Source organism: Monodelphis domestica, chromosome 3 (assembly GCF_027887165.1).
Source record: "Monodelphis domestica isolate mMonDom1 chromosome 3, mMonDom1.pri, whole genome shotgun sequence".
Classification (NCBI taxonomy): Eukaryota; Metazoa; Chordata; class Mammalia; order Didelphimorphia; family Didelphidae; genus Monodelphis; species Monodelphis domestica.
This window is the reverse complement of record NC_077229.1, coordinates 537,934,057-537,958,417: the sequence shown is the minus strand read 5'-3', so window position 1 is coordinate 537,958,417 and position 24,361 is coordinate 537,934,057. Positions and strand designations below refer to the sequence as shown.

The window sequence follows — 24,361 nt, the reverse complement described above, 5'->3', positions numbered from 1 at the left end:
TAGGAGATTTATGTGGGTTTATTTTATATCCTACAACTTTGCTAAAGTTATGAATTACTTTAATTAGTTTTCTAGTTGATTCTTTGGCTTCTCTAGGTATACCATCACATTATCTGCAAAGAATAATAGTTTTGTTTTTTCATTTCTCATTCTAATTCTTTCTTTTTCTTTTTCTTTTACTATTGCTATAGCTAGCAACTCTAATACAACATTGAATAATAGTGGTGATAATGAGTATCATTGTTTAATTCCTGATCTTATTGGAAAGGCTTCTAACCTACCCCTGTTTAAGATAATGCTGATGATTTTAGACAGATACTATTTATCATTTTAAGGAAAGCTCCATTTATTCCTATGTTCTCTAGTATTTTAATAAGAATGGGTGTTGTATTTTACCAAAAGCTTTTTTTATGTCTCTTGAGATAATCATATGATTTCTGTTGGTTTTAGTATTGATATGGTCAATTATGCCAATAGTTTTCTAATATTGAATGAGCCCTAAATTCCTGATATAAATTTATTAATTCAATGATTTTCTCATTTCCCATTTTGTTAATCTCAGATAAAGAAAAAGCAAAAATAGATCAAATTTAAAAAATCTAAGTTAACTATATCTTGAGAAAAGGTACCATAGACAATGAAGTAATAGCAATACTAAACATATATCCACCAAATGGAATAACATCCACATTTTTAAAGAAGTTACATAAGCTACTAGAGGAAATAGCAAAACTATATCAGTGGGGGACCTGAACTTTCTTCTCTTTGTACTAGAAAAATATAACCAAAAACTAAACAAGAAAGAAGGTAAGAAGAAGAATAAAATTTTAGAAAAATTAGATATAATAGACCTGTAAAGAAAACTGCAGGAGAATAGAAAAGAATATACCTTTTTCTCAGCAGTACATAGTTTCTACACAAAAAATGACCATGTATTAGGGTATGTTTACAATCAAAAGCAGAACAATATAAAGATTTAAATGAATCCTTTTCAGATGATAGTTCAATAAAAATTACATTCAATAAAGGACCATGGAAACATATCTTACTTTTTCTACTTTAGCTGAAACATAATGGATTCTGTTCCAGGCCCTTACCTTTATTCCATGTATCCACCTTAAGATGTGTCTCTTATAAACAATTGTAGGATTTTGGTTTCAATTCACTCTGCTATCTGCTTCTGTTCAATGGATGAGTTCATCCCAGGCACATTCAGTTAAGATGATTGTGTATTTCCTTCCATCCTGTTTTTCTCCTGTTTATCTTCTCTTTCTCCTTTCACTCTTATCCCCTTTCCCTATCACTTTCCTGTTATATAAGACAGATTTTTAAAAAAATTAATTTATTTATTTTTAATTGATTAATTAATTTAGAATATTTTTCCATGGTTACACGATTCATGTTCTTTCCCTCCCTTTCTTCCTCTCCCCTCCCAGAGCTGATGAGCAATTCCACTGGGTTTTACATGTTATAAGATAGATTTCTATACCCAAGTTTATATATTATTCCCTCTGGGCCAATTCTGATGAAAGTAAGGTCCTGATGTCACTAGCCATTCCCTCTCCCTCCACTGTAATAGCTCCTTCATTCATGAGAGTTTGCCCCATTCTACCTTTCTCTTCCCTCTTTTTCATCTCTCTTTTTTTTTGCTATCATGTCATTATAGTCAATCTATTCCCATATATATGTATGCATATACACATATATGTATATTCTTATATTTATACCCACATCCGTGTGTGTGTGTGTGTGTGTGTACTTCTAACTGCCCTTATAATGATAAAGTTCTTACAAGTATCCTCTTCCCATGACAGAATGCTAACTTTATTGAATCCCTTAAGTTTTCTCTTTCCTGTTTGCCTTTTTATGTTTCTCTTGGGTCTTGCATTTGAGATTTTCCTTTTACCTCTTGTCTTTTCATCAGTAATTCTTAAAAGCCTTCTATTTTGTTAAATATCGCCCCCCCTCCCCCAGTGGAATTATACTAAGTTTTACTGGGAAGTTATCCTATCTCCTAAGCCTTCTGGAATCTTATATTTCAAACCCTCTGATCCTTTAATATAGAATATGCTAAGTCTTATGTAAATGTAAGTGGTTTCTTATCAGGATCAAATATGAAATTATTTGCTTTTAAAGCCCCTTATAACTTGGACCTTTATTACCTTTCTGTTCTTAACACCTTATTCCTCTTAGTGTGTACTCTTTCCTCAGCCTCCTTGCTATCACACTCACAAGATAATCTATCTCCTGACTGCATTTTCACTGGCTGTCTCCAATGTTTGATATTTTCTCCTTCCCTATCTCCCTCTTTTGGCTTCTCTGACTTCTTTCAGATCCCTGAAAATAAATTCTACCTTCTACAAAAAATCTTTCCCAAAGATCTAGGACAATACAGAGGAACTTATGAGAAAGAATGTGACCCACATCCAGAGAAAGAACTGTGGGAACAGAAACGAAGAAAAAAAACCATATGATTGATCACATAGTTCAATATGGATATGATTAGGGTTGGGGCTTTAAAAGGTCACTCTATTGCAAATATGAATAACATGTAAATAAATTTTGAACAATGATACACAAATAAGCCAGTGGAACTGCTTGTCAGCTCTGGAAGGGGGAAGGGAAGGCAGGAGGCGAATCATGAATCATGTAACCATGGGAAAATATTCAAAATTTTAAAAGGGGGGGAAAAGTCTTTCCCAATATCTCTTTTTCTTTTCTTTTCTTTCCTTCCCTCCCCCCCTTTTTTTTAAACCTTACCTTCCACCTTAGAATCAATTCTAAAGCAGAAGAGTGTTAGGGACTAGGCAATGGGGGTTAAGGGACTTACTAAGGGTCACAAAGCTAGGAAGAGTCTGAGGCCAGTTTTGAACCTAGGACCTCTGGGCCTGGCTTTCAATCCACTGAGCCATCTAACTGCCCACAGCATCCAGATTTTAAAATAAAAACTATATGAGATACAAATGGAAATAATAACAAATAATAATAGCAGGGGACTTTAATTTTCCTCTCAGAACTACATAAATCTAATGAAAATGTAAATAAGAAAGAAGTTAAGGAGTCCATACACACCTGTATAAGGTTAGTAGTAGATCCAAACCTGGGCATATATGCATGATCTAATCATAGTTTCTAGTGGGACAACAATGGTTTAGAGAGCAAAAATATCCTATAAAAATCTTACTTTAATCCTCATCATACTATAGAGGTAATCCTGCATTCCCTGATGGGTTATGGCACTGTAAGAAAAACTCCACTGGGTTTGACCAAGTTGGAAAGAATAGATTGTGTCTGTTGCCTAAGGAGCAATCTAATTAAATATGACTGATAATATATGTTAACTGAGAACCAGATGGGTTAAGTTGATAAAAATTAAATGCTGATAAGAACATGAAGAAACAGGTCTAATACTATATTCCTAGAACAGCTGTAAATTGTTTTTTTAGAAAACAAGATGGAATTATACATGAAGAATTGTAAAACTTTTCATGCACTAAATGGATCTAGGGATCCCATTACAAGGATTAGACCTTAAAGGCATTATTGAGAGGAGGGAAAGCTGTATATGTATGAAAATATTCATGGAAGCTTTGTTTGTAATGTCAAAATAACTGGAAATGACACAAATGCAATGACTGGGAAAAATAGCTGATGAGATTGTGATATTTTCATATAATCAATTATGTTATTAGAAATGACAAATATTGAAAATATAAAGAAAGTCAGGAAAACTTATGAAGAGAAGAAAAGAACATAAGAATAATACATATCATGATTACATTAAAAAATAACTCCCATTAAATCAAGAGAAAAAAGGATCAAAGTAAAATGAATTTAAAGGGAACCCCAAAGCAGAGAATGTTTATATTTATATATATATATATATATATATAACTTACATATTTTTAAACAAATTGTAAACAGTGTGGAGTTTGTGGGTTTGCACATAATTTTTAGGCATTTTTATTTAATTTTTTTTGATGCAGCTTATTAAGTATATAATTAAAATTTTTTAAATTTAAAAATGGAAAAAAAACCAGAAATCATATAAGAAGGATCAATTGATTTACTTCAAATGTGGTTGTGCAACCAATATATCCTAGCCCTTTCCTTTCTCCGGGTCTGGAAGCACACAACTCCAATTACCTCCTGATGATTTCAAGCTGGACATTTCATAGGCATCTCAAATTCAACAAAGAAAAATACAGGTTATAATTTTTTCCTTAAAAGTCTTCCAAACTTCTCCATCTCTGTTTAAGTACTACCATCATACATACATCATACAAGTTCTCACTTTAGTCTCATATGTAGCATTCCAAGCATATTCACATCTATCAAATATGAATGATTGTATGGTTACTGTGTCTTCAGACACAAGGTGATACTCTGATATTTGTGGGTGAAATCTTGACCTGGCCATGCGGCCTGTTGCCTAAGACAAACTCATTAACATTTTGGCTCGGAGTCGCATTCCTCTAGGGTTGATATGTACTGTAAAGATTAAAATTTAGGGGAGACTGAGGCAGGTAGAAATTAGATTCTCTCTGCAAGGAGTATTATATTTATGAGGTTTATTAAAGGTTGAGAATTTAAGAATATACAAGTAAGAAGAGGCACATGCCAAGTGGGCCAAAAGGCCCACCCAAAATTTTACTCTCATCATGAGGCGCATCTGTTTGTCAGCAGAGACAGGAAGTAAAAAGATCCCGCCTACGGGGAAGACCCTTTAAATAAAATTTTGCTCTTGTCCCAGGTGAGAATTCAATGAGATTTGAGGGCATTCTGGGAGCTAGCAAGGACTCCTGGGGAATGGAGTCCAGAGTTCAAATCTCAATTTTACAGTACACGCCCATAAAGGTGTCACCTTTACATTGCCAGCCAATCTGAATTATCTATGCTTTGTAAAGTAATGGCCAAATGCTTGAGAGTGCTTCCCTAAACACGCTGTGATAAAAACAAAAGGCAGCTCGGTGATCTTTCTCTTGGAACCTCTCCTCTCTCTCTCAGAAGCCTCTCTTCTCTAGGAATCTCTCTATCTCTAGAAAACCTTCTCCTCTCCGAACCTCTAGCCTCTCTCGGCTTTACATTCTCTGCCTTAATCTCTTCCTCTACCTCATGTTCCAGTGATTCTCATATTTTCCTTCCAGGGAGAATATCATAGGGGTTTTGCCTGCCCTATCTAAATACTGATTTGTCTGTGTCTGTCATTCTTCACCCTGGTTCTCAGACTCCCTGCCTCTCCTTGGGTCCCTACCACAAAGGAGAACCCCTTCTTGTGGGCCCTGCTGGTCAGGAACCCACATCATAAACTTGTCTTCATTCTCATTCATCCTATGTATCCAGTTAGTTGCCAAATTTTATTCTTTCTATTATTGCAACAAGTTGTTCTTTAATATTCAGGTTATATATGATTTTTGATACTTTCCTTTCTAAGTTTATTTTCTTATCTGTATTTTCTATTTACTTAACTCTGACAAAGGCAGAGCAGAGTGCTATAGTACTATTAATTCCTATAAATTATCCAGCCCTGAATATAGCTCAGGATTGCATTTGCTTTTTTGGCTGCCACATCACACTTCCTGACTCATATTGACAAGGCAATTTAAAACTCTTAGATATTTTTCAAAAGGACTGCTCTAAATCCTTTTCTTATATTGTACTTACAACGATTTTAAAAATTCGAATCCAAGACTATACATTTATCCCTATTAAATTTGATCTTACTTCATTTTTTCCTTCAAAGCTCTTTTTGAGGTAGGTAGCACAAGTATTATTAACTTCTCACCTTGGCCCTTCACAAAGCCAAGACAACCCCTTCACAGTTCAGTGGGAGCTTTCCTGCCCTTACAGAAATAATATCTTTCACATTATTAATAATATTTCACATTATTCCCTTGTATGCAGTAATGCTATATTCCAACCAAACTGGTTTACTAGCTTGCTAATGCTGGCATTCAGCTATCTTCTACCTTGACTTAGAATGCAACACCTTAGTCTTCTTAAAAGCCTTAGTTTCCTGGGTGAGGGGGGTGTAATACAGGTAATACCTATATTGGTTGATTGAAGGGCAAGGACTAAGCAAACAAGGTTAAGTGGCTTGTTCAGGGTCACACAGCTAGAAAGTGTCTGGACCCAGTCCTTTCCACTCTAGGACTGGCTCTCTATTCATTATGCCACTTAGTTGCCCCTTTGGATAATCCTTAAAGAGTTTTATGTTCTTTCCCTCCTCAGAATTTCTCACATTTCTTTGCCTAGGTGTTGTATTTCCTCTTTCCTCCAAATAGAATGTAAGCTCCATGAGGACAGGAAAATTTTTCTTTCTGGCTTTGTGTCTCCATGACTAGTATAATACATTGTACATAGTAGGCATTGAAATGCTTTAAAATTTTGATCTATATATTTTAGAAGAAGAAACTGCAACTTAATAGAGAAATTATTTGATAGGCCCAAAGTCACATAGCTGAAAAGGGGTGGGGCTGATTCATTAACACAGCATCCCCCCAAGCTAATATTGAAAGATGTGATTAATAGGAGCAAAAGGGGGGGGGGGGGAGATGTTTCTTTGAAAATGATCTTTCCTCTCTACCTACTCTACTTAGATTAGTGCTAAAGTCATTTGTTTACTTAAAACACATCCTCTATGCCTAAAAACTTATGCCTTCAGTCATTCACTCCTCTATAGTCTGAAAAAGAGACATTCCTTACTAAGCTCTAACCTTGCCTTAGTTCTTTCTTTCTGTTCTCTGGTGCCTTGCTCTAGATGTCATGCCCACATGTAGTTTCAGTTTTCTCCTCTCAACTAACTTTTTTGTCCTCCCTTAGAAATCTACTTAGGCATCCATGAGTCTTAAAAAACCAATCTTCCTTTAGGACATTCTTTCAGACTATTATTCTCAATCTTCCACTACACTATGAAAAGAATAGGATCTTTGATCCTATGTTTTCTACTTCTACTTCCTCACTACCTACTTTAAGCCCCTATGATCTGGCTCCGGAATCCGACATAATCAGAACCACACTCACCAAACTCACCATCTCCTTACTGCTAAATCCAGTTTGCTCTTTCAGTTCTTATTTTCCTATATCTGTATGTCCAACCCTGACTTTTCCTCTGAGGTTCTTCCATGTTTTCATCTACCTAATCAATATCTCCTTGTGAATACATCTGGGTCCTCAAACTCAATATATTTTGAACTGAACTCATTATAAGGACTCCCCCAATATAGTTTCATTCATTTCATTAAATATTTCTCACTTACATATAAACATTTTTGAGTTCCATATTCTCTCCCTCCCTTCCTCCCTCTCTCCCCTCTTTGAGAAGGCAAGCAATTTGATATAGATTATACATGTGAAATTGTGCTAAAAATGTTTCCATGATAACCGTGTTATAAAAGAAAACACAGACCAAACCCTACCAAAAACAAACACAAAACCCCCAAGAATAAAGAAAGTAAAACACCTCTGCTTGAATATGTATTCAGATTCCATTAGTTTTTTCTCTGGAGATGGTTAGCATTCTTCATCCTAAGTCCTGGATCATTGTATCGATCAGAATAGCTACGTCATTCACAGTTGGTCACTATAAAGTATTGTTGTTACTGTGTACAATTTTCTCCTGGTTTGAAATCCGAACTTTGCATTAGTTCATATAAATCTTTCCAGGTTTTTCCAAAAGTATTCTGCTTGTCATTTCTTACAGCACAATAGTATTTCATCAAAAATCATATACCATAACCTGTTTAGCTATTCCCCAATTGATGGGCATCCCTTCAATTTCCAATTCTTTGCCACCACATAAAAGCTACCATACACATTTTTGTGCATATAGGCCTTTCCTCTTTTTCTTTAATTTCCTTGGGATACAGTCATCATAGGATTTTGGAGCTAGAAGGGACCTTAGAGATTATCTGCTCCAATCCCTTCATTTTATTTTATTATTAAAACCCTTACCTTCTGTCTTAATACCAATTCTAAGACAGAAGACTGGCAAGGGATAGGCAATTAGCATTAAGTGACTTGTCTGCCTGCTAGGTGGAGAGCTGCCTGTGCTCCGAAGCAGAAGTAAAAGACCCTAGCCTATTCACAACCAGGTTTAAATACCCCATCTCGCTCTCGGCCTACGTGAGAATTCAGTGAGATTAGAGGGCATTCTGGGGAAGTAGAGCACGGACTTCTGGGGATTGAAGTCCTGGATTCAAGTCTATTTTTACATTCCCCCTTTTGATCCTCTGGGGAGGACTTCCACAAAGGATCATAAAAACATAATAATCAATTTAAAGATTACAATAATTTGAGGATAAGAGAAAAAAACAAAAAACAAAACCAATAATTGCTGGACGTATTGACAAAAAGCCAGTTAGGGGGCAGTCCCCTTTGGCATGAAAGTATACATACAAATAAATGTTCAATCAACTACACCCAAAGTTCATTTTTGTGCAGCTTGTGGTCTGGAGGCTTCTTCATGGTGTCTTCTCCAACAGTTCAGTTTCTGGATTCAGAGAGGTATCATGTTTCTTTACCTAAAATTTTTCTCAAAAGGAATTTAAACTTTGTAATTTATTAGGATCACACAGCTAGGAAGTAAGTATCTGAGGCCATATCTAGTACTCTATCCACTGTTCTGCCTAGCTGCCTGCAGTTCCTCCATTTTACAGAAAAGAAAACTGAGGTCCACAGTTTCCCCTCAAAACTTGCTCCTTCTCCTAACTTACCTGTTTCCAATTGTTCTAGATACCTTAGTTAGGAACTTTAGAGTCATCTTTGAATATTATATCCCCTTGTCTCCCACCCACATCAAGCCAGCTGCCAAGTCCTGTCAATCCTAAACCTGCATTATCTCTAGCATCTGTCTTTTTTCCTCTTTTCCCGTTCCCACTGCTATCAAACTAGTTTAAGCCTTCATTCCTCTTACCTAGTCTATTTAAATAATATATTCACTTTTTTCTTGCCTCTAACTTTTCCTTCTGCAAACCCTTGCTACTAGAAAAAGCTTAAATCATAAATCCATTCATATTATTCATAGTGGAAAACTTTCAGTGACTCTTCGTTATCTGTAAGATAAAATTCAAACTTCTTATCCTGGAATTTAAGGCTCCATACCAACCGGTTCCAACCAAGCTATTTTTCTGGCTTCATTTCACACAGCTTCTGTAGATTAGAATTTACACCATAGTAGATTAAGAAGAACAGTTGGAATTGGATCTCAGACGTTAACTAGCTGAGTGGCCTTGGGTAAGCCATCTAACTTCAGTTTGCTTCTGTTTCCTCAACTATAAAACAGGGTTAATACCAGCATCTCTCTCCCAGGGTGCTTGAGAGAAACAAAGGAGAGAATATTTATAAAAACACATAGTACAGTGCCTGACCATTAATAGGAGTTCATGACTCTCCATCAGATTATATATATAGTTGTTCTCTAATGTATTATTTTATTCTCACATTTCTATTTGTTTAAATCTTCTAGAAAGTCATTTTTTATTTTCCCAACTAAAAGCATACTTTCCTTTATATTTTCTCATGTCATTGTCAAATCACTATGTACTTATTGCATTTGAATTTGAATTAAAAATAAGAGTTATTCCTGTAAATATCTTATTTCTCATCCCATCCTGGCTCTGAACAGATGTCCTAGAACTTGGAACTCTACAATTCTGTTACTATTGAACCAGATAAGGATTGCTATGGAAATAGAAATTCCGTTATCCTGTAAAGAACTGTAGTTTCATCATAAGAAGAACTTTTCAGAAAGTGAAGAGATTTCAAGTCATTCAGTGTTGGGACTCTGCTCCAGAGGGCATCTAGTGATGGCCACGGCTTCAGCTGAAGAAGCAAAGGAGGCTCCGATACCTTGCATTCCCTATGATAAGAAGGATGAACTTGAGAAATGGTGAGGAAATAAGGGAACTGTTAGAATTAGGTTACCCTTTGGCAGGAGAGAGAGTATGAAAGAATTGGGTCTTTTTTTTTTTTAATGCACTTTCCAGAAGGGGCTCCTCATTTCCTTTTAAGTATCTTTCTTCCCACCCATCCCTGCCCCAATCTAAGACATTGTAGCTCCATGCATGGCAAAATTCAGGTCCTTGACATCAGTTTTCACTGAACTTTAGGACTGATTTTAGTATATTCTAACTCTTCAGCTGTCTTTCTTCTCAATTTCTCATCTCTAGGCCTAATCCCACCCATTTGCCAAGGTTTTCTTTAAAACAAGGATTAATTCCCAGGTTCTACACGATGAGCTGGAAACAAGACATGAAATTCAGGAAACTTCATCTAAAGGTATTAGGACCAGGAATTTTATTTAATCCACAAAAGGGGAAATTTGCGCACACATGCATATACACATATACATAAAAATACACATATATACATATAGTTGTTATATATACATACAAGGGATATGTATAAGACAGACTTATTTATACATATTTCAATACTTGAATTTTCATGTGATCTAAGATGTGTTCTCATATACAAGTATTTCAAAATTTAACTTGTATAAGTAGAAGGAAGGGGGACAATTCAATTCAACAACCATTATTAAGCACCTACTATGTGCTATGCAGTACAGACAAATATAAATGAGTTCTTGCCTTCTGTGGAACTTAATACAAATTTAAAAGATAAGTAATTTGGGGACAGTGGGGAGGGAGAGGAACAGAGACAGCTAGCAACTAGGGGGAAGATAAAGAAAGGTCTCCTATAAAATGGATCATAGTTCTAGAACTGAAAAGGGACCTCAAAGGCCACCTAATCTAATCTCCTAATCTTTATAGTTAAGGAAAGTGAGGCATAGAGAGATTATGAGATTTGCTCAAGATCACACAGTTACTAAATATCAGAAATACAATTTGAACCCCAGCTCTGGTGGCATTTAAGCTGAGCCTTGAAGGGAGCTCTAAATTTCAAAGGGTGGAAATGAGAATAAAGACTATTCTAGCTATAAGGAATAAATAGGTTGTGCAAAGAGAGTAGAGGTGGAATGCCATTTATAAGAAACAGCAAGCAGGTCAGCTTGTCCCAAAGGTAGAACTTGTAAAAGGAAATAATGTCAAATCATAGAGCAGAAAAGCACAGAGTGGAAAGATTTCAAGACCTTGGATTAAAAGCATGGATATTCAGCTATGCTTCCTGTGTGACTTTGGTCCAGTGTTGTTTTCTCCTCTGTAAAAGGGATTTGATAATCTCTAAATTCTAGTGAATTGGAAACAGAGGGGTTTGTGTTTTATCTTAGAGACAACAGAAAGTCTGAATGGGAGAGTAATATGGTTTAATGTATGCATTTAGCAGTTGCTTGGAAATAGGGAAGATTTAGACTCCTTTTATAGTTCAGGTGATGAGGGTGGTAGCCATGTCAGTGGAGGGAATAGATATGTTGTGGAAGGAGAATCAACAAAACTTAGCAACAAACTCGATGTGTGGCCAGAGAGAGAGTTAAGAATTGACAGAATAACACCAAGTTTGTGGATCTCAGTAACTGGACAGATGGTGGTACCCTAGACATATCCAGGGAAGTCAGAAAGATGGATGGATTTTGGAGAAAAGATAAATTCTAGGAAGCAGTGTTTGGTGACAGAGGAAAGAGCATTGGTTCTGGGGCTAAACTACCTTGATTCAGAGTCTGCTTCTGATAACTGCTACCTGAATGACCTTGAACAAATCACATAACCTCTCTGGGCTCTAATTGACTCATCTACAAAATGAAAAGGGTTAGGGGTCAGCTCGGTGGCTTTACCACTATTGCCTTGGAACCAAGAGACCATATTGATTCAAATATGGGAGGTCCCAAGGGTTTAAGAATTTAAGAAAACTTTAAAGTAGTTTAAACAGAGATGGCTAATCCCATCTCTTTTTGTCCCAACAGATTTCTCCCCTTTGGTCAAAATCCTTTACACCAAGATAGCCAGGTCGTTGGCTGGGCTTTTTCCCTTTTGTGTCCATTGTAAAGCATCAGTTTCTCACCTGTCTCATTCCTGTCTGGGACTCCTCATTTTCCTTTGTTACCATTGCAAAGCCAATCAAGTATCCCTCTCATCCTTTGTCCCCATGTTCCCCTAGAAAGGTATTTAAGCTTCCTATTTTAAGGCTCTTTGTAGTTTTCCATCCAAGTGGTGAGACTTCCAGGGGTCTGTGACCAGAGCAAGCACTGAGTCTGTGAGGGCTTGAGATGCACAGCTCTGAGTAGAAGGCCTATTAATACATGCACCCCTTCTCCTAATTAAAAAGTGTTTTTTCTGACTATTTAATAGTCCTATGTTTTGCTTTGTTTTTCCAGTCAGACGAGGTGGACTAGATGTTTTCTGAGATCTTCTGTAGGACTAGATCTTTGTTCCTTTGAACATATGGGTTTGAGGTGCCATTAAGACATTTAGTGGACAAATATAAATAAAGATGAAAAACAACAGTAAACACTGAGAAATGAAAGCCATTCATGGTAAATGCTATATGAAGTTGATTAAGACAGGCTCTTAGAATCAGAAGCAAGACTCATTTGTGTTAAAGAGTACAAAATAGCAACTCTATTTGCTGAGCCTGTTTTGTATATACTCTTAGAGTACAAGGGTAGATGTTATGATGTATTTTCAGATCAAGATTGACAGCTCCGTCTGGTAAAAGGCTTTACAAATTCTGATTTCTCATTTTATTTGTCAATCAAAGGGTGATTTTTTAAAAACATGGAATTTGTTTAGCTGACTATAATGTTTACATAGTCAAGTATAAGTTTATTTTTCTTCCTAAATGAGGGAAGGAGGAGAAAAAATGGATTTTCATTTATTAAAAAAGTGAAACTTTAATTTAAAAAAATGGAAAGGACTCAGAAGCAGAGAATCCTGTCTCACTCGGGATATAGAAAATATATTGCTACATTGCACATATGAATTGACCCAAGATTTAAACTGACCTGAATTTTTCTGGAAAAAAATAACATTGACATGCCATAGAGGTCAAATAGTACTTGGGGAGAGGGGGAAACAGTGAGAAAAACCGAGCTAGGTTAACCCTCTGTCTGAACAGAATTCCCTGAAGGCAGGAACTGTTTAATTTTGTCTTTGTATTCTCAGCATCTAGCTAAGGTACGTGGTAGATGCTTTAATAAATGCTTATCAGTTGATTTAATAAAAAGAACATGATTTTTTAGTCATTGGGCCACCCAGGCAAGTTTTGTACTTTTAAAATATTTTCTCTGCTTGGAAAATTAATCTCAAATATCTCAATTTACTTGGAAGCTAACTTTGAATAAGACTGTTTTGCTAAATCAGGGAAGAGCTGTAGACTTAAGAAGCAACCAAACTGATAACTAATATTCTTTGATTCACAATAGTGACACATGAGTGTCTTATGCATAGGATAACAGTAAATATTTGCTTATTCAATGATGTCCCTCCCCTACCCAGCTTTGCAGAATGGTAAGACTTAGGCTAGGGGGTGATGACAATACTCTGGTGACTTTACCAGTTGTTTTATGGTCTTTATAGCTCTCCTAGGAGGTAATATTTCAAGGTATCTATCCCCCTCCTGCCATTTTTTGTACTTCTTAATCTGGACACTTTGTGAAGCTTGTGCCTGGAATCAAAAAGCTATTTGTGGTTCTGGGTATCAGAATGGTGGAGAGAAATGATCTGTTTAGCCTGGGGGAAAGAAGACTTAAACAGAAGCTTATTATTTTCAAGTATCTGGAAGATTATCATTTGCAAGAAAGATTAGATTTGCTCTGCTTAGTTTCATAGAGCAAAACTAGTAGCAAAAAAGGGTAAGATAGATTTCTTCTAAATATAAGGGAAAATATTGGGCCACTGTAACTATGGAATCCAGGCAGTTGGGGGATGTTATAAAGGACACTCCTACTTAGGAACAGACTCTAGTAGATGACCTCTGAAGTCCCTTTCTATTCCAAATTTATGTTTCTAAAAACCTTTGATACATAAAGCAAGTGGTCATTTATATAATATACACCTATTTTTTCTTTCCTTAGAATGCACAGCTGAGTGGGATTCACACAGGTCCTCTAGAAGAAAACTTGTTTGTGGATCACAGTGAAAGACTTTGCCATGGAGAAGATCGAGAACGTATTTTAAAGAAATTCTCATCCCACATAAAAATAGCTGATATGCCCTTACATTCTCCTCTTTCCAGGTTCCAAAGTACTGTCATTTCTCATGGATACAGGAGACAACAGATATGAAGAAAGGAGAATAAAGTTGTAAAGTGTTCAAAATAGTCTGCTTTTTCTATCTTACTTTAATGTTTGTTGATACTTTATAATATCATAGTTATTGTATTACCTTAGGAGTTAAGGCTTGAGATGGGAGAGAGCTAAAGTTCCTCTTTTGGTGACTTTTTCTCATTTTAAAGTGTATAAAGCCATTTTAGTTCTACTCATTCTCTAATGCTGAAAGTGTCACATGGGTTGGGGACAATGGGGTTGGTTAGTCTTCTTTTTACTTTTCTCCTGACTCCTGGTCCATAGATCCCAAGTTATTGATGCTAGCTGGGACTATAAACAACCCAGTAACTCATGCTACTACAACACAATGAATGAATTTTCTGATGTAGACTGAGCTACTTCTGGCCACACTTATTTCTGTAACCTTTGAGAAATCCAACTTCCTACTGAAAAAACTGTCAGACTATATCAAGCATGTGGTTTATCCAGCTAAGGTAATATATAGCAAGATGGTCAGACATTAACTTCATATATTGGAAATGTAACCATATTGGTTTCCATAATAGCTTATTCTGAATCTGTCTTCCATGAATCTAGGCCTTTTTTGTGGTTTACATTTTCAGTTTATACTCCCTCTTAGAGCAGTAAGTTTCCTTGCTACTTTTGGGAAGCACACTGCTGTGACCATAAAATGAGGCTAATTTCACAGAAAAAAAAAATCATTCTGCTGGTTTTAGCTACACCTTGAACTTCTAAAATTTGTTCTGAATATGCTTTGGGGAAGAAGGAGAGGGACAGAAGGAAAGTACCTAGTGTGGAGAACTCATTAAAAGGCCAAGGGGGACAGTCTTACAAAAGGATATTCCAGGTTTAAAAGAAATCAAGAGTGGTTGGATGTTCCAAACCAGGCTCAGTAGTCTTGAGAAGTTTCCAGGACAAATCAGCATGGTTTAGAAGTTTTGGAAGAAGACAGGAACAGGGCCAAGAAGATCTATTTTCAATCAACCGCTCAAAAGGCTCTAGGCTCTATTATAGTTTTAAAAATTTTATATTAAACTAAACAAGGAAGCAACAGGATCACTATCTGTAGTCTCTGCTACTTTTTCTTCTATGATGCTTGTTGTGGACTGGCCAGTGGTTACAACATAAAGATTTCTGGGTAAGTGGGTTTAGGGTCTGAGAAGGAGAAAGAAGCCTGGAGGAAGGGTGATAAATGAAGACTCAAACACAAGTTAATTAATCTAAGGAGCAGTGCTTGCCCCTGTAATATCTTCCTTTGAAAATAAGATGAAGGAAGATATGAGCACAAGAGGAAAAGTGCTTAAGCTTGAGGATAGAGATCAGAGTTACAGAGGAGTCTTAGAGCAGAGGTTTCATGAGAACAGGTGGAGAGCAAGAGGTTACCAAAGAGAGGGGGGGTGGGGGGTAAGAGGTATGTAATACATATGTAACAACCCATAGTGGATTCACATTGGTTTGAGATGCTAATGACAACACCTTCTAGGCCTCTAGCCTACAAAATTCAAAGGAGCTTGGGCTTTGTGCCAGAATATTAATGAGTTTGCCGAGAACAAAGGAAGCAAGGTGAAGCCCAACTTTCACTGCCCTCCAGAGGTCTAACCATGCACCTTTCAAAGGAATGCTGTTTGACCAGGTTAGAGCTAAGGCCCAGAGATTCTTCTAGCCTTTGAGCTGTCTCATTAACTGCTCTGACCAAGTATAATATAATATCAATACATCAACCATATTTTCCAGATGTATATGCCTGGAATCCTACAATGCTCTTTTTTTTTTTCATCTGTCACTAACTACTGATCTGCCCACAACAGCTGTATAATCAAGCAAAAGAAACCAACACATCATTCTGTACCTTCTGTACCTGTCCATTACTTTTCCCCAAGAGTTAGGACTCATGCTTCATTACCAGCCTTCCAAAGTCATTATCTGGTCACTGAGTTTATTGGATCTTGATGGTGTTCAGCACTGTGTTTCCTTTACATTATTACTGTGGTCATCCTGTACATACATGTTCTTCTAGTCCTACCCATTTCTCTTTGCCATCAGTTCATACATACAACGTTGTATTTATTTAGTTTTCACATAAATGTATATAGTTGTACCAAGTACATCTCAGTTGAGACATTTTAAAATTTTTCCAAGTTATAAAAAGAAAGTGAATGATGGAATAAACCTCCTTACAGAAGTCAACACACAAATACAACCATTAAAAAAAAATTTCATCTTATAGCATCCCTACTATTTGTCATACCCCCTTATTCCCAAACCACACACATTGTGGTGGGGAATTAATGTCTAGTTTTTCTATTTGTAACCCTATAGTAATTGTTATATGTTTAAGTTGCAAGGAGTAGGGAAAGAAATAGTCTAAAAGGATGGGGACACTATCTTCAACTTGCATTATTGCTTACTAGGGTCGAGGGGTGCACATGTGAGGCTGGGACCACAGAAAGTCCAATAGAGCTTCCTCTCCTCTCCTCTCCTCTCCTCTCTTTGGGGTCAGATTTTGAATTTAGTCAATTAGCACCAGGTGATTAAAGATCCAATTTTGTCTTGAGCTGCCATTGGCTCTTGCAGTGTCAGGTAGAGTTTTTGTACACCATGTTGGGAATTCTGAACCTATAAAAAGGTCTGCTTCCCACAGCATTTTCTAGTTTTAAAAGAATTAAGTCTTAAATGCTCTCCCTTCTTCTCCCTCTCCCCAGATGATAAAAAAAAGGGTAATGTAGATTTTACATGTAAAACCATGTAGAACATTTTTCCATAGTAATCCTTTTGTGGAGGGAAACTTGAATTAAAAAAAAAAAAACTAACAGAGTGAAGAAAGTTGCTCTGGTTGGATTTAGAGACTCCATTAGTTCTTCCCTGGAAGTAGATCGTCATTTTTTTTTCCCAGACGTTCTTTGGGATTTGTTTGGATTACTGTATTGCTGAGAATAGCTAATTTATTCATAGTTTAGATTATACAGTATTCCTATCATTGCATACAATGTTCTCTTGGTTGTCTTATTTCATTCTGTTTCAGTTGGTGTAACTCTTTCCAAGTTCCTCTTATCATTTCTTACTACATGGATAGTATTTCATTACAATCATATACTATAACTTACTGAGCTATTTCCCAATTGATGAAACTCTTTCAAATTCTTTTCCCCAACTAAAGAGATGCTTTAAATATTTTTTTACATATAGGTCTTTCCTCTTTCTGTTTTTTATCTCTTGGGGGTATAAGTTTACATGGTATTTGAGCCACAGGCTATATGTATTACTTTATAGTCTGGTCACAGGTCCAAATTGCTTTCCAGAATGGCTGAATCAGTTCACAACTCCCTCAATAGGGCATTAGTGTCTGTTTTCCAACATTCCTTCCAAGCCTGATATTTTCCTTTTCTTTCATAGTAGCCAATCTGATAATTATGGGGTGATGCCTCAGAGTTGTTTTAATTTGCATTTCTCTAATTAATAGAGATATAGAGCATATTTTTACATGACTATACAAAGCTTTAATTTTATACCATTTTTTTAAACCCCTACCTTCCACCTTAGAATGAATACTGTTGTATTGGCTCTAAGGCAGAAGAGTGATAAGAGTTAGGCAATGAATTAAGTGACTTGCCCAGGTCACACAACTAGGAAGTGTCTGAGGCCAGTTTTGAACCCAGGACCTTCTGTCTCTAAATTTACTGAGCCACCCAGCTGCCCCCCACCATTATGATTATTGTGTATTACTTTCCATTGTATTCACCCTGTTTATGTTCTGACCTCCCCTCCCTCAATTTGCTCTTCTATCAGTCCTAACCCTTTCTCTTCTCTCCTTCCCACCTACTTTCCCATAAGATGAGATAGTTTTCTCTATATCCAATTGATTGCCTATGTTCTTCTCTTATTGAGCCAGTTCTGATGAGAGTAAGGTTCACTTGCTCCCCTCTCCATCTCCCTCCTCTATTATAAAATCTCTTTCACCCCCTTTTTTCCCTTTATCTCTCTTCCACTGCATTCCTCTTTTTCATGCCTTAGTTTTATTTTATATCATCCCATATTCAATTCACATCCTTGCCTTCTAGGTATACTCATAACTGCACTAATAATAATATAGTTCTTAAGCATTATTAAAATTATCTTCCTATGTAGGTAAACAGTTTAACCTTATTCAATGTGCTTTGATTTCTCTTGTTTACCTTTTCATGTTTTTCACTGTTGACTCCTTTTTCATGATTTTTCCTTTATTTTCCCAATTTTCTCCCCCATCTCTGATTTTTAAAATCCTTTTTGAGCTCTTCTATTCTTGTTGGACTTGAGTCCAATTGCCATTTTTCTTGAAGGTTTTGGATGCAACAGTATTGACTTGATCTTCTGAGTTTGTTTTTTGATCTTCTTGTCACCAAAATAACTTTGTTTCTTTTGTTTGCTCATTTTCTAGCTTTTTTCTTTTCTTTTAATTAAAAAAAAAAGCCTATGAATGTTGGGCTCTGTAGGGGTGGGAGTAGGAAGCCCTGTTCCAAGCTTCAAATTCTTTGTGCAGGTACCTTCAGAGCTAGCTCTGGGGATCTACAAGTTTTCAGTTCTTCCAAGGTGGTCTGATTTAAGGAGAGATGTACTTAATACTCTCTCAGGCTATGCTCTGGTCTGTGAGTAACCACAAGCACTCTTTTCCACCTTGTAACCGTGACCAGGTTCCTTTGTGGCCATAAGTGCTAGTGTGTTACTCTTCATTCTGGGACCTTACCCCAAAACTACAACTTAAATCTGTGTATGGGCAATGCAATGACCTCTTTCTGAGCAGTTGTTTGACCCCTGAGAACTCCTGAAGCCTTTGTTACTGATTCAGCTGCCCCCAAGGCCTGTTGCTGAAGTGGGGTCTGCCTTGTTTGCACTCCACTTCCATCCCAGTGCAATAGTTGTTCTAATAATTCTGAGAGTTCAAAGTTGTTTGGGGCAAAAAAAAATTATTTACCCCATCTTTTTTAAAAAGATAATTGAAATACAACTTTATTATGATCTAAATGAAAAATAGGAACAGGAATGACAGTAACAAAAAGATTCACCACTGAATTATGTGAGGGGACTGCAGCAGTCTTTATATTTGAAGCTCTTGGGGATGTAATTGCATTCCCAAACAGCTAAATATGCAGGTTCAAAATATGCATTATATTTTTTAAATCTACCACATTCACTCCAGAGCCCATTCAATTACTTCAGCATCCCAAATATTAAGCACATGTTCTGCTCTGCTATATAATAAAGTGGCAAATACGCTGTACCACTGATGTCACAGGACAGTTGCCTATAAAACTAGACCTCTGAAGCTGGGCTCTATCTTCATTCCCTTACAGGTCATCATCAGGGAGCTCAGTTGTCTGAGTAATCTGTAAGTCCTGCTCCTACTGTGCTGCCAGTGCTGGGTCCATGCATGACATCCTCTGGAGGTGTAAGAGCAGGCATGGCAACAAACTCCAAATTAGGGTCTCAAGCAAGTTTTCTTTTCTTTTTTTTTTTTTAAACCCTTACCTTCCGTCTTGGAGTCAATACTGTGTATTGGCTCCAAGGCAGAAGAGTGGTAAGGGCTAGGCAATGGGGGTCAAGTGACTTGCCCAGGGTCACACAGCTGGGAAGTGGCTGAAGCCAGATTTGAACCTAGGACCTCCCGTCCCTAGGACTGGTTCTCAATCCACTGAGCTACCCAGCTGCCCCCTCTCAAGCAAGTTTTCTAGCAAGCCAAAGGCAGGGCTTCTCAAAGTTGTAGTTACTTTTGGCTGAAATGTCCTAGTACTGTAGATTCTTCTTCCTATGGAAGATTTTTGCCTTGACTTTTCTGTCCTTAATGTCCAGTCTGTTGCCACACAACACTATAGAGATGTTTTCACATACTCCTACCAGATCTCTATGCCAGTTAGGTACATTCTTGTAAGTAACTCTTGATGTTACACCAAACATTATAATGGCACATTGATCTTGGATTTAATAATCATCTCTCAGACCACCAAATTTCTCTTGGCCAGCTATATCCTATACCTTGAATTTAACAGGACCTCTGTTAGTATGGAACACAAGGGTGTAATGAACAAAAAGTGAAATTACATGTGATATTAATAAAATATTGTGGTCGTCATTATAAAATTTACTCAAGTCAGGGGTCTGTTAGTAGCTCTTAACAATGTAATTTTAGTAAAAATGGATACATATGAAAAAAGGAAATGAAGTGTTACAGACAAAAGAGTGGTTGCCATAAACTGTGACCGTGAAAATATGGTTTCAAGACTGTGTCTTGAGTTAAATCAAAAATAAGTGGTCGCCATGGGAAAAATTCCCAAATATGAAATACCCAAGTCAGCTGGGTTTTATGGAGATTTTAATTAATACAAATGAAGGAATTAAATAAAGGGAGAGAGACAGAGTAAGAGGAAATAATAGGAAGGCTGGGGCCTAGGCCAATGGCCTAGGCCTTTTCTTTTAAGAGAGAAAACTAAGTTAGTCTTTAATCACTCACCACAAGATTGTCCCAAACAAAACTCTAGTGTTCAGAGACAGCCTCCAGTTCAGCTTCTGAGCTCAACTAAGTTCAGCCACTGAGAGCCAACGAGAGAGCCCCGAGAGACCCAGAGAGCTCGAGAGAGACCCCAGCTCTCAGCTCCTGACCTCCTTTTAAGAGAATTTTCTATGTCACCTCTCCTAAATTTTCACATCTACCAATCACAGTAGACGTTTTCCAAAAGACTGACCATTCTTAATTCACATCTTGTTATCACCTTCTTAATTCACATCTTGTTATCACCTTCTCTGGATAGACTAAAATTTCCTGGTATTTCACACCTCTTTGCTAAGGTTGTCCCTTACAAGTTGCCTGACCTTTTAGTGATTAATTTGACCTTCATAGGTACTTAGCACCCTTTTGTATTAGATCTAAAAATAGACCTAGCTTAAGGGTTTTTGCCTTACTTTTCATTGTTCAGTAAGAAGTTTTACAACTTTATCTTCCCCTAAGGTATGCCTAAGTATGGGTGGAGTAATTTTAAAGTTCCCACTACATTCCTGATCAAGTACCTCCATTGTTTAAATGGGGAATAGCCTTAACCAAATGTTCTAAGGTAGAGTCTGAGAAATTTTAAGATTCACAGAAGGAAGGGGACAGAAAAATCTCACCTATCTAGAAAAATACCCAAGCCAAAATCCCAAGTTCACTTAGCCTGAAAAAGCCCTCCAGCATCAACCTCTGGAGAGAAAGTCAAAGAGAGCTCTGCCCCACACCTTTTATCCTCCATGCCTGTAAATCCTGTAATGTACACACATAAAAATGGGGTGCTGTGCAGGACATACTTAGGGAGTGGTTTCTATCATCACAAGGGGATGGACCTCAACACCCAAGGTGGCTGCATACTTCTCAAATTCACCAGTCAAGTGACAGTTGGCCAGCCATTGAGATGTTCTTCCAAAAGTGTCATCTCCACCTAATTGAACAATGGAAAAATGGCAGAAGATGGATTCACATAACTAGAGACACAGCCACTGATGTCGTGCGCCTACCCCATCTTTTCGTGGGTATACTGCTCCAGAATTTATTTTGAGGCACTATATCAGAGTTTTTTTGCAGGGGAATTTAGGCTCTGTATCTGTGGTGTCTCATCCACATAGGGAAAATCCAAATGGATGAAGAACATGTTTATCCCAAATTTCAACAACATGACTATCTTATCTTAACAGTTTATATACAACTGGGACAAACTGAACTGGACCCAGGAAGGAGAGTAGACTGCATTACTTTGGAGAAACTATATTTTAGTGGGCTCAAAATTTTCATGAAAGCAAAGGCAAAAAAAGATTTTCAGTGCCAACATCTTAGTAGAGTTGCTATGTGACAGGCAGACATAGACTATCACTGTCTCTAAAGAACTAAAAATTAAATATCACATGGAGAGCAGTGGAAAGGCACTACGTAGTGGTTGTGGGCAGATTGCAACACAGTCAATGAGGATCACCAATTGCCAAAAAAGTACAGGAGTAGAAGTGTATCATCTTGACATATGACAAGAAGAGATGGTCAACTAGTCATATAGTAAGATCAAGGAATGATAGGTGGACACTCAGATTACTAGAACTCTCTCGGTTTGGGGAGAATTCAAGAAAAGACTTCCTGTAATGAACTTTTACAAGATTATTTAAGAGTTTCATAGAATGGGAAAGCAGAGATTAATTGTGACCATTGGAGGGAACTTCTAAATTAACAAATCACAATGAAATCTGATTTTATCTTTTGTTTTTATATTCTGTGTTTCCTAGTCTTATCCTTTCCTTCTAGAAGAATCTTATTTATCATGAAGAAACAATGTTTAACTAAAATAATTAACACATCAGCCAAGTTATTCACTCCATTGTTCTTTCTATTATGTATTTTATGGGTTTGATTATTTGCATCAGTTTGTATTCTTTGTGTCAGTTTTCACTTGCTTCTCTGTATTTATACATGGCTTCTTGGGGGTGTTGTTCTATCATTCAGTTGTGCCTGATTCTTTGCGACTTTGTGGGCCATACTTTACATGGCTTTTTTCTTGGCAAAGATACTAGAGTGGTTTGCCATTTTCTTCTCCAATAGACTGAGGCAAAATAGAAGTTAAAAGACTTATCTGAGGTCACATAACTGGGAAGTGTCTGAGGCTAGATTTTAATTAGTTTACCTGACTCCAGGCTCAGCACTCCATCTATTGAGCCATCATCTAGCCATCATTTCTTGTGCAGTAATATCTCATTACATCCATGTCCATTTTGTTTAACTGTAAGAATTTAAATTTAGGTTTTAGGCCATGTTTTTGTTTTTGGCTTGGATAGATTTGCTTGCCATCATTGACTTAATTTTTTACCAGTAGGTTAATTATTTCTGTTTTGAAAGCTAATTCTGACTTTTTCCCCCTCTTCCTAATTTTTTTTCTTATGGATTTTGTTTCTTTTTTGAACCATTCTGCAACTTTTTATTGTTCCATTGTCTTGATTTCACAGAACTCTACACTTCATCTGGCATTGGTTTACTTTCCTTTTTATTGTAATGTTTGGTAAGAAATCTTTGTACTCTTTTAGAGATTAGTACTTCTGTCTAATTTTACGATCCCTTCTGTATCACTGTGTGGACTCTAAGCTTAAATATATTTTAAAATATATTTTTATGTGAACTATACTTCCCATTATATGCCTCCTCCACCCAATCCCAGAAAGCCATCTCTTACAAAAAAGTATGAAAGAAAAAAATAGTTGCACACAACTAAACAATATATCAAAAAAGTTTACATTTAAGTATAATATTAAAACTTTTGTATTTTTTTTACAAAGCAATTAGAATTATATTGTCTCTTCTTTAGGACCAAGCCTAATCATTTTACTCTTAGAAAGTAATCCTGCTCACATTCTTGAAGACTTTTATATATTCATAGTGTGGGAAAACCAACTTGATATGAGTCAACCTCAGTTAAGTTTGCTGTTCAAGTTTCCTGAGCTGTTTTTCAAGTTTTGAGAAATTTACTCGATGCATCATCAAGAACTGACCATTCAAATGAAAGACAGGTATGTCAAACTTGTATCTATCATACCATGCCGAATTCTCTGGAAGGGTAATATCCACCTCTTGCAAAATAAACTGGAAGAAATAAAAATAGAAAATTTAAAAAAATAAACCTTATGACATGATACTATGAATTAGCACATATCTAAAGCAATTGGTTTCTTTGATTTGCAGTTTGATAAATGTTCTTCATCTCCATACCTTGGCCAGTTTCACCCTGAATCAGTTACATTTCTAGTTTACTTGTTCCAATATTTATCACTGGGGCTCATAATTTCTTGTTAGAACAAAATATTCCCTGAATAGAGTATCTCCTGAAAACTAGTTCAGAAATGTTTCTGAATATAAATTCAGGAAATGTGAAGATTTGTTGACCAGAAATATCAAAGGAATAAAGCTAAAGGTTTTTAAAAAGCACTAACATTGTCCCAGAGTTCATTTTAGATTTTTTTAATAGTAAGTATTATAGGTTAGAAAAATCAATACTTCTTAAATTTAATGAATATGAAAATCAGCAATATATGTAAAAAAAAACAAAGGAAAGTAGGAGGAAATTATTTAATATCTTTTCTCAAAGAAAGAAATAAGACCATACATTTTACACACACACACACACACACACACAGAGATACCCAAAA

The 24,361-nt window shown here is 36.5% G+C and overlaps 2 protein-coding genes across 4 annotated transcripts in view; one reads left to right on the top strand and one right to left on the bottom strand.

The window, feature by feature from the left end:
- Positions 1-14,217, top strand: part of LOC103098691 (lamin-B1-like) — a 115,952-nt gene extending 101,735 nt beyond the window's left edge. For all 3 annotated transcript variants that reach the window (XM_056825048.1, XM_056825050.1, XM_056825049.1), the window contains 3 exons: positions 9,626-9,889; positions 10,170-10,278; positions 13,973-14,217. The gene's annotated coding sequence lies outside the window, so the exon portion shown is untranslated. The remainder of the gene's footprint in view (positions 1-9,625; positions 9,890-10,169; positions 10,279-13,972) is intronic.
- C3H5orf63 (chromosome 3 C5orf63 homolog) overlaps positions 10,274-24,361 on the bottom strand; it is a 36,228-nt gene continuing 22,140 nt past the window's right edge. The window contains exon 4 of the mRNA XM_003340585.4: positions 10,274-23,798. Coding sequence (XP_003340633.1) covers positions 23,631-23,798 — 168 coding nt within the window. The 3' untranslated portion in view covers positions 10,274-23,630. The remainder of the gene's footprint in view (positions 23,799-24,361) is intronic.